The following is an 11,605-nucleotide window of genomic DNA, read 5'->3' as shown; positions in this document are numbered from 1 at the left end:
AGTAAATAGATTAAGTTCATTGAAATAAAAATAAGATGCACAAGTACATGGACTTGGAACTTGAAGTACATTTTACCCAAATATTAATAGAACAAACTTTATGGTTTGGATTAGAATTACCAAAAACCCATGACCGCTCCTTTTGCATAAACCGTTCCATAAATAGATATGGCTCCACAATGAAATCTTCCAAATGTAGGTATGGATATGTTACATTAGTACAATAATAATTTAAAAAAGAAAAAATCAATAACAAAAACAAACACCAAGCAATGCCTCAGTGTTGGGACAAGACAATGGCAAAGACAAGAGGACAAAAGAATGGTGAAAACCAAGTACAGAATAAAACAATGATGTCATGACCTACCATTACATACAAACTTAATGATACATAATGAACAAACAAACTCACTCAACATAATTACAGTGAATTAGCAAAACAGAACCCTAAGCAAGTCTGTTTAGGTTCCTAAAGAAGCTCTGTCGTCAGGGCCGGCAAGCATGATCTGGCATTTTCAAAAATATAAATATGAAAAAATAAACCATTTAATCAGAATTTGGAAAACCACTTAAAACTTACATTGCAGTCAAAAGCAAATCTCCTGGCAAGCATGATGGCTGCATTCCTGTCTCTCTCTGATTCAAATGCTAATACGACCGAAAACTCTTTCTTTGCTTGCCAAAACAAAGCCTGTGCAGCAGCATTTCCACCCCCTCTAACTCCACATAGCTAAACCATATATAAGCAAAACGTGTTATGAAACAAAACATTGTTTGCACATGGGATATGTATGTATATGAATATCAGAAAAATCATGTTTCCCATCATTTTGTTAATTACTCGTATGAAATGTGGTTTTTAGCTATGTTACTCAAGACTCTTCATTTTCTGTCCGACATTCTTGTCCGGAACATTCGAGCATACATATGAGATATGTTCTTCCAAATATATGGAAGACTTAGAAGAATTGAGCATAACCATGTCAAACACATATCCATATTTGACACTCACTCCCGAGTCCGGCAACATGGGTTTTTTTTTTGTACTCCTTTCAGTGCCTGATAACAATTTATTCTAAAAAAATAATACTCAAAAGCAAGGAACAATTTGAAGGTTATATGCAGAACTGTCCCCAAACTACAAAACTTCTCTTCGTTTTCCCCTTTACTGTTAGAGAAAACATCAAAACATCTTTTCACTGCTGATAAAATTAACAAGCCTTAGTACCTGCATTGAGCCGGAATAATATTCTTTAGCAATTGTCGCCTTTCCTTTACGTAGCTTCATCCTCATCTTTCCCACATGTAGTACATGAATAGATTCTGATGGTTGATCTACACCATTCATTTGGGTAACAACTACCTATAAAATATAAAAATATAATGATATTTTAGAAGCCAATATAAAGGAATAAGTTGTTAATATCTATATAAAAGATATAATAAACATATTCGTTATCCATTCATTCCAGGAACAACTACCTATAAAATGAACAAATATTAGAAGCAAAAACAATGGAATAAATGGCTAAATTTTCAGCTAATACAAGTAAATATTTGCATGTATGCAACTGCACCCCAAACCAGTGAAAAACTGATGAGATAAAAATAAGTCAATTAATTATGTGAAAAGCTTTAAAACCTTTTCAGCATGTCATTTTCCCAAAACAGATGCAGAGAGATGCTGATATAACAGGAGCTAGGAGAATTGTGGAGACTATATGGTCATTGAGTAGTAGGGTCAACAACAAGCAAGTTTGGGTTTATTGGTAACCAAGCAACCAACACTTGCATCTGAGAATGATGTTGGACGGGAAGTTCTGCTTGGGGCAGGAGCTCTAAATTCAACACTACTTCTCTACAAGTTTAAGGCTTTAAGGTCTTGAGGGATTGTTTAAAATTCTCGCAAGGATAACAGACGTTTAGATCTTCAATGCTCTAATGAGCTGCAGCAACAGGAGAGATTATTCACAGAACATGTGATATACGAAGAACAAATAAACAGATAAGAGGTCATTTTCCTAAGGAACCACTGCTAGAAAGATAACAATTGCATTGTATCTTAAAACTCAAGTTTAAGGTGGAAACTCATTCTGCTCTGGAAAATAAATAAAAAGTTCACTAAAAATAGGACTAGCTAAATAATTTTATAAATCAATAGAAAGATGCAACAATCAAATATTATTTGAAGAACCTAAAACAAATAAAGCCTAAGACTATTCATATAGCCAAGTAAGGATACTGTTTTGAAGCAGGACAACATACATTGAATTCAACATCATGTTTCCGCACAAGTGCCTCCACATAGTTCCCCAAACCAGCAGCTGCTCTCACAAACAAAGAACACAAGTTACAAATCTCAAGAAATAATGAGATAAAAACTTCAAAAATGTATAAATAAATAAAAGTAGGTATAAGGATTTAAAATCACACACACACACACATGCAGTATACCTGGATCAATAGCACCAGTAGTTGTTAACATGATTAGCTGACCATCATAAATAATCTCAACCTGCAGGATTCGACCAACATCAAAAGGCTCTGGAGCATAAACTGATTTACGGGCACCTGGGTAAAGCAAGGTAGAAAAATATATCAGATCCAAAAAGGAAAAACACCGTTCTATTGACCATAAGAGTCAAGATTAGCATCTTGATCTCAATAATGCTTATTTTATTAATGTTTTCTGTGTAGCTTACTAAAACTATTTTGTTATGGTCACTAGGGGAAAACATAAGTTAACTGACCAATTTGATTTAGTAGGCTGTGGCAGTTAAATCAGTTGTAGGGTCGATTTATTTGGCTATGTCGGTCAATCATTGATTATCAAATTTCATAATTGAATCAACTAACTTAAAATTTTTGATGTTTTTAATTATATTTATAAATTATAATATATAAGTTACGTTGGTTAAGTCACTTAAATATTTTTTTTTCATTATTTTAAATATATATTTTATAATATTTTAAATAAGTCAGTTAACCGACTTAACTGACCGAACCAACTGATATAATCAATGGCCATCTTTACCTGATATAAGCTCCTTTTTGCCACCTTCAGATGATATACGATACCACTGAATTGCACATTTGGAAAGTTCTGGAGCAATATCAGAGCAAGGTTTAATCCGCAAATATGAACCTAAAACTTCAGCACCATCCAGTTCATACAAGTGAGATAAATTTTCCTCGACTCTCTTGCTTCTTGCTAGCTGCAAAAATTAGTTAAGGAAAGCAGAAGGCTAAAGAAGTTAATGATTAAAGAAAGAATGGAACACAGTTATATCCACCAGTCAGTTCCACATAAGTGCCTAATAGAAATTAGAAAATAAATGTAACAGGAGTTAATAACATCCTTCAGAAAGAATATCAGTATAGCACTGCAAAGTGGGAAAAAGAAATGATAAGTACCACCCTTTTTCTACTTAATTGGTATTATGGTTTAACGATCTCGTTAACTTATAAGCTGATTATTTGGGGGAAAGCCTACTAGGGATGATGTCCATTTAGATAGCACAAAACCTTACGATCATGTGTATGGAAATTTGAAACAGATTGTTTCAAAAAGAAAATTATGTGGTCTTTCTTTGCTGTTAAGCTAATTGAGGGTCTTATTTAAGCTGTAGAGAGCATACTATTCACTGATTCAGTCTTATTTTATGTTTTTTAGGAATAGAGGTATAGACATCTAAGTTTGTCCATACATTTGAAATATACATCAGAACCCAAACATATGAGGGCCTCAATATGCTGAAACCAGAGAATTACAGGTCAATGTATTATCCCAAAGATCATTGACCTCCCTAACTTTTCAGTTTCAGAAGAAGTTCCTTCAACAAAGCAAATACCAACACAGTAAAGGAATAGAAAGTGAGAAGGAAATGAAAATTTTGTGGCTCAACACGGTACCATAGAAAATATATATACCTTTCTTTGGAAGAACCAAGAATAATCTAAAAACCTATGAACATTCATTCAACTATTGTAAATAGAATGGCTGAAAGAAACTGATCAACAAGATCCACATGATAAAAGGTAAAAAGACTAACCTCTTTCTGAAGCAGTAGAGAATGCTTAGACTTCTCTGCAAGTTGAACCCTTAATGCACGAAGCTCATGTTCCATATCCATTACCTGCAAATTGTTATTGGTTTAACTCATCCAGTATTTCAACTAAAAATGATTTGAAACAAGTACATCTAGCAGAAATGGTGTCAATTTGATTTGTCATGCTGCAAAGCAGACATACTTCAGAGGAGCATTTTACATACATCAATATAATAGACTTGATAAGATTTGCTTTTTGTGCAAACCTCCTTAAAATTAAACGTGCCTATCCATAACTTGATTCATTTTGCAGCCAAAGACAAGCTATCATTCAATTACAGAGCTCTACGGGAGAAACAAAACAAAAAACTTAAAGAATGCAACATTTCAACACAAATCCTCATGAGCATATACCCAAAGGTTACTCTAAGTGTCTGCTCTGTCCCCATATGTCAAACTTCAAAACATATGTCAAATTATAATTGAATTGTTTAACATAATGCATCCCACTCCATGATTTCTTCACCTATGTCTAGAGGAATGCCAAAGGAAAAATAACCAAGTGGATGCCATAATAATTATTTTCATGTTTAGAAGAACAGTTTTCATCACTAGCAGGTCCAATCCTTTTCTATTCAGGGATGAAGAAGAGAGAGCAATGGCAATAATAAGACTTGCCATTCGGTAATCATATCTATAAAAACTATACTTGCTTCATTTTTTTTAAGAACTATGTTCATCATTGTTGAAACTTAAATATAATGGTTGGACCATTTCCTATATGCTTAAGCTTTTAGGACTATCATCACCTTATTTAAGATGGTATTAGACCCAAGGCGTGATCTATTCTTCCTGCCTGACCCCATACGGGGTCAACCACCCCTTGTGAGGTTGTCCACATGTAGACCCCTTGTGAGGTTGTCCACATATAGGCCCTTGTTGAGAAACACATAAAGGGGAGTGTTAATTGGTATTATATCACATCTAATAAATATCAGGTTTCTTGTGACCTTATATCCAAGTTGAGCCCCTCACCTATTGGCAATTGGTTTCAGGTTGGATGCTTAACAATCACACAAGAAACTTTCCTTTTTCTTTTATTTCTTCAATTCAAGAGCAAGAGAGGACCATGGTCATATTAATACTTGCCTTTGGAAATCATATTTTCAAATGACAACAGAAGCAGCAACAAAACTACTCAAATAATAGGGCACTTTACCTTACGCTAAGGCCCTAGATTTAAATTATACGTGAAAGATAAAAGATATTAGCATAAACCATGCACATGGTGACAAAAGACTTATTACATTTGTTGCTTTTTTTCATCCCTAATATAGTATACTTCTATCTTTATAGATTGATTTTTTTACCTTAACAAAATCCAGAAGAAGACTTAACAGACTTAAGTCATTAATATGATTGGGGCTGTGAAACAGGTAAACAAGAAAACTCATTGACCCCCACAAGCTATCCCGACCTCAAGAGAGATGATAAAAGTACGATAATAATGTACTCCATCTTTAAAATACATCAGAGCATATATTTTCTAACATTCTTGCACGTTATATAAGATTATGAGTTTGTAAGACTAAAAGATTGTGAATTACTGCAGCAGACACATATAACTTGCATCATGCACAAAAGTAAACCAATTTTCATGGTTTAAAAAACTGAGGCAGCAGCGTGCTATAAACCCAAAGTGACTTCAAATAGGTTAGAAGTTTTCAGAAAATAATAATAAGTATCTAAGATAAACCTTGCTTGGTCGGTGCAGCATTTTGATCCGTCTAGCCTCTTGAACGTCCTTCATTAGTTCTTCCAGGTCCTGAAATCCATGGAAAATATTTGTTCACAAACAAAAGACAAAAACATAGAAAAGAATTGCCACATTTAAAAACAAATAGCAGAAACTGATATGATGAAGGAAATAGGCTCACAAGAGAATACTATAATATGAAATTTATATTAAGTGATAGCAAAACATATTTTCACAGTTAATGCAATGGGGAAAGAGAGGAGTGTAAGTATAAATCTAGATTCCTTTAGCAAATAGACTATAATTGCAATAAACTGAATATTAAAACAAAAACCTGTTTGCCTGAAGCTCGAGACATTTGTTCTTTCTCCTGAAGGGCCTCTTCCACTCTCTGAACTGCTGCTCTAGCATTCTCAATTTCAGCACGAGCAAAAGCTCTTTCCTCATCGACAAGTTTTTTAGCATCTTCTGAAGCCTATTTCAAGACACAAGTATGCAAAGCAAAGCAGTAACAGAAGAATTAGTATGTTATATGCATCGAAGTATAAAAAGGTAATTAAGCAAATAACTCAAGGACCCAGGCAATGCATGCTTAGATAATCTCAGATGTTATCAGAGCAGAATTCTTCTAAAACAAGTTCAATGTTCTTTTCTTTCTTTAATTCTCAAAACACTTTTCTTAGAAAGCAAAGAAGTTAGGTGCATTAATTCTAATACAAAACTACATTTGAATAACTTAAACTGAAAAACAAAAATGAAACAATCTGAATGCAGATAAAAACAAATAAATGGATATGTTTTTGAGAAAATCGGGTGTCCAGAGAACAGTGCTCTTGAAATTGTTACATTGAAAAAACTTATGGTTTTTAGAACAAAAGATAGTTTCCAGAGACAAAAACTAAAAACAGTCCTCCAGAAAACCTTGATAGAAGTATAGACATTTCAGAATTAGAAAGGAAGGTCTTTTCATTCCTTTCCTAGATGAGGGTTAATAATTAGGAAAGGGTCGCAAAGAAAAATAAATCTTGCCAGTCTAATCAGAAAGCAACAAACTAAGTATTCTACCACCATTGTATCAGTAAATGTTTGACAACAATCAGAACAAGGTGAAACCAAATAGACAAATTTAAAAGGAGAGAAAATATTAAAGTTAAGGTGAGGATCATAAAGAATAGCTACAATAATAAGTTAAGGTGCACATTTAAAAAAAAAAATAGCAAGCAAAGCATTTTCTAAACTATTATTTTTACTCAAAATTTCAATATGATAGCCTCACACTACATTTCCAAGATATAAATTCGTGAACTTGAGAGAACCATAATTTAATTGACATCATTCCAGCCAAAAAGATCAGTACTTCAACAAAGAAAAAGGTATTCTTCCACTAAACTATAATAACTAACCAAAAGGTGCCATACTTATTCGCTATTCAGCTGAACTTCTCAACAAGGGTAATTTAACATGAAATACTGAAAGCTCAAGAGAAAGACTGTCATAAATCACTGTCTTTGTTAGACGGTACATTTATATTTTCTAAATGTTGATCAAAATTTAGCATCTCTCGTACCAAAAGCACACTTCTGAAGTACAGCATGAATATGTAACAAATAATGCATTTGATTGTTAAGCATTTTCAGACATATTGATGCTACAATTATACATTCTAAACTAATTTAATATGAAATAAAGAAAAAGGATGGAAAAGCATCCAGCATTTATCATAAGTTATATTACCTGCTTCAGGAAAGTTGCTAGTTTCTTCACTTCTGTCTTTTCTTGAATCAACTCTCCTTCTCTTTGAGTAAGTTGAACTGCCAGAGCTTCGACCTGCAGAAGCAACCATATTTCAAAGGTTATTATAACCTCACTGGAAAGTTTTCAGGCGATATACATTAACTAAGAAACCAAATAAATTGTTTCAGTATTAGATGAACCACACTAAGGGGATAGCGATAATCAGGGATGAAAAGAGAACATCTCAAGCATTGAAGGATTTTTTTTAATTTACTTTTTATTTATATCGATTTATCCCACCCAGGATGCTGCGAAAAAACATGCTTTCTCAAAGGTGATATATTTAAATAAGTTGACCAGTTTTCTCCTAGAAAAGAAGTTGGCTTCATATCTAACCATACTATAGATGATGACCGCAAAACTTAAAACACTTTCGATGCTATTTCTAAACCCAAACCCTTCTTTAATAGAAGAAATCAATGGGTACGGCACATCATGTTTAACTGCTAATTAAACTCCAGACATAGTACTTTCCCAATAATTACAAAGTGGCAAAACGTTTGGAAAATGTTGAGATGAATGATATTAGCATCATTGAACCTAGCAATTTCAACTGAAGCAACAAATCAGCAATCACACCCTTAAAGTTACAGCATTTTTTTCCCTAATATTTCACCATGAACATTATTTCCTACACACCAAGACTAATAGCGAATACTAAAAAGTAGTAATGCATTTTAAATATTAGCATTTAACTTTCAAAATTATAATAAATAGGACTGGCATATCACTGATAGATCATAATTCAATGATAAAACTGCAAAACATAAAACATTAACCATGGCAATAGCTTCCTCTACATCATCCTTGTTTCTTTCAGCCACGCGTCCTTTTAAAGATTCGAGCGCATCTCTAAGCTTCTTCAAAAGGACATGTTTCTCCAGTGATGCAGCCTCTCTGAGTCTAGCCTGAATCCAATAAATGACTATAGTTTGTTCACATGACAATCTGTAGGGATTAAAAATTAATAATAGTCCCAATGCTTCTCAATTGTTAACAGAAACAGCAAACAAAAAGAGAAGAATGACTCGCATGAACGGACTTCACAGAGAGCAACCTAGTTCTTCAAGCCAGTGATAATCCAAGAAGCATAAACAAATCATAACATATAAACCAAAATTTATCAACCAACTGATCGCTTACTGCCACTCAAGCAGAACATTGAGCTAACCTTTTAGCATTAGATTTAAACACAAACCAACTTATAAGTAGTCTCAAACAACCTATCTTCAATTCTTTAGATTCTTCATAAGGCACAAATAAGTCAATTTAAAGGTAGAAAACTTATACAAATGTCTTTAGCAATCTATCTAAGAAAACTGCAACAACTAAATTAACTTTGAAAGGATTTGACCTCTTCAGACAACTTAGCAGCAGCAGCTAACCCCTTCTCAAATTTATTAGCAAGGTCACGAACAGAGAGGCGATTCTGCTGCTCCAACAACAATGCAGTCTCACGTGCAACAATCTCCTTCATTGACAAAACTTTAGGATCTCCTTTGACATTCACAATATGATTATATGCCCCAATTTTGTAATTGGGAAAACGACTCGAAGCAAATATTACATCAGCTGATACAGCTGGAAGCGCTTCCTTTTCCACAGTATCGCTAAAATTCCGACTTACCCTCGTCATTGTTCTGAATCTACACTCTGTTACATCACCAAAGAAAGAACAAGTGTAATAAGATGGTTAAGAATGGAAATTCATTATGAAAAATAAAGACTTGTTAACAGCTTAAACTAAAATGCAGGTCATTGCTAACCATCTATCTAATTAAGTGCCAAACATCTAACTAAACAAACCGATATTACTCGGATGATCTATAGTTTGGTAACTAAGCATAAATAATATACATTGATATTTCCATTAAGCTTCATAACATAATATATATAAAAAGTATAGAACAAAAAAAAAAACAGAAATTATCTAAACTCTAACCAGAACAAAGCACTACATTAAACAAGCTCGAAGCAGGGGTAGAAGAACCAAAATAAAAAGACAATGTCTAGTTACTGAAACCCTAAATTTAAGAGAGAGAAAAAAGTTCAACGACAAAGGAAAAAAGAAAAAGAAAATTGGAACTTACAGATCATGGAAAAAGTGAAAAGAAAAACAAAGGAAATAGATTGCTGGATCAGCTTGCATGAAATGGAAGAAAAAATTTAGTATTATCTACAGAAATTAATATAAATAGTAAAGCAGGAAAAGAAAAATAAAGAGAATATGCAAGGAGATTGGGAGAGTGAAGCTCTTTTTTTTTTTCTTCTTATAATATTATGCTGGTTGATGTTCTGCTTTTTTTTAAAAAGGTAAAGGCAAAAACAAGAAGAACATAGGAGCGAAAGGACAAACCCGCCCTTCCTCTTTTACTATAATTTATTTAGTTATCTTCAGAATTTTCGGGTACTTTTTTTATACTTAAGAGAGGAGAATATAATATTATTATTGAGTTATAATATTCTGAATTAAGAAATTTCGTTTTTTAATTACAAGTGATATATACAAAATATAATTATAAATAAATTATTAACCAAAACATATGAGATAAATTGTACATTAGAATTAAATCAAAATTAATCTAAATGTAAACTCACACATAAATAATAAAATAATTATATTTTGATGATTATGGACAAAATTCCCATTCAATTTTTTTTAATTTGCGAAAATATTTATTAATGGATATGGACACTAGGGAGGATAAGTGTATTCTAAGTTTTTGCTCAAAATTTAAAACTCCTTTTAAATGGACCCCCACCCGTAGAGTATAATAATAGAGGGAATGACCCATCAATTATTGTATTTCTTTTTATTTAATATTGGTCTTTTTAAAAAAAATAAAAGAAGATGCACAAGTAAAAAATGGAAATATTTTAAAAATATATAAAAGATTATTAAGTGGAAAATTTGTGAGAAATGACAGCTTTGCATGCCCAATAAACCACTTTTGATTGCATTCCAACGTTTCATGCCAGACTTCATCTACCATAATACCAACCCCCATCGGAAATATCATCCGGCCCAAATTTTGTGAGTACAAAGTGAGCTCTTATATATATATATATATAGGTCAAAGTTCTCCTCCAACATTGAAGTTGGTTGTGGAATCAATATAGACTCAAATAACTGTAATAGGACAACTTCGATTTCATAAAAAATTTCATTCAACTCATAAGGTTTAAAAAGTGCTTAATCCTAAAAAATACGTGTGTATATATTTTACATACACTTAAAAGAGTATATAAGGGGATGGCAGCAGTGAATCTTAACTTAATATCGACAGAGAAACAACCGAGATCTTCGATTCCGTTAAAGATTGCGAAAGTTAAAAAAAAAAGTTAAGAATAGGGAGGATGGTGTGGATGATACTGTTTACTTGGTTATGGATGAAGTACCGGCTGAAAAGCTATCTTTTAAGGATAAATTGCTTTTAAATACAGTTCTAGTTGAGAGTGATAATGCTTGGCCTGGAGCAGTGGGTTTTGAATTGGGGGAGGAGGATGTGGTGGTTGAGAATGCTCAATTCCGGAGATCCATTTTTCTGATAGGGTTTATAATCTTGTTGATGGTAGCATGGGAAATGTAGAGATTGTACGACTACTTGGAAGATCAATTGGGTTTAAAGCTTTAATGCGGTGAATTCAACCACTCTAGCAGCTAGCGGGTAGGTTACAGCTTATTGGTTTTGATAATGAATATTTCCTTGTAAAGTTTTTCAATAAAAAAGATTGCAAGAAAGTGCTCATGGAAGGACCATGGACGTTGTATGATAGTTATTTGACAGTCCAGCCTTGGAGTAGGCACTTGTCCACTAAGGAACTATATCCTTCTCACGTTGTTGCCAGCGCTCCCTAACCGGTATTATACTAAGAGTATCTTTCGGGCAATTGCGAATGTTATTGGCAAGGTGATCAAAATCGACTATAATACGACTGAAGGGAAGAGGGGTCATTTTGCTCACCTTGCTGTAATAGTTTACCTAAGTAAGCCACTGTTGCCTTC

At 33.2% G+C, this 11,605-nt stretch overlaps 1 protein-coding gene across 3 annotated transcripts; it reads right to left on the bottom strand.

Moving 5' to 3' along the window:
* Positions 1-230: 230 nt before the first annotated feature.
* LOC107889274 (stomatal closure-related actin-binding protein 1) lies at positions 231-9,989 on the bottom strand. Of its 3 annotated transcripts, XM_016813643.2 has the most exons (13): positions 9,690-9,989; positions 8,954-9,252; positions 8,379-8,507; positions 7,540-7,632; positions 6,140-6,280; positions 5,806-5,874; positions 4,053-4,136; positions 3,035-3,215; positions 2,455-2,571; positions 2,266-2,324; positions 1,229-1,363; positions 581-730; positions 231-506 (listed from the first exon to the last, which is right to left on the bottom strand). In XM_016813643.2, the coding sequence occupies exons 2-13, from the start codon at positions 9,233-9,235 to the stop codon at positions 462-464; spliced, it is 1,485 nt and encodes a 494-aa protein (XP_016669132.1). In that variant the 5' UTR covers positions 9,236-9,252; positions 9,690-9,989; the 3' UTR covers positions 231-461. The 3 variants fall into 3 exon arrangements, 2 of the variants coding, with proteins under 2 accessions (XP_016669132.1, XP_040932446.1); XM_041076512.1 differs by lacking the exon at positions 8,379-8,507 and having other exon boundaries at positions 9,690-9,940; XR_001681701.2 differs by lacking the exons at positions 231-506; positions 581-730 and adding an exon at positions 1,643-2,061 and having other exon boundaries at positions 2,243-2,324; positions 9,690-9,980.
* Positions 9,990-11,605: the final 1,616 nt, after the last annotated feature.

This window comes from Gossypium hirsutum, chromosome A09 (assembly GCF_007990345.1).
Source record: "Gossypium hirsutum isolate 1008001.06 chromosome A09, Gossypium_hirsutum_v2.1, whole genome shotgun sequence".
Classification (NCBI taxonomy): Eukaryota; Viridiplantae; Streptophyta; class Magnoliopsida; order Malvales; family Malvaceae; genus Gossypium; species Gossypium hirsutum.
The sequence above is the reverse complement of the archived record's forward strand: the minus strand, read 5'-3'. Positions and strand labels throughout refer to the sequence as shown.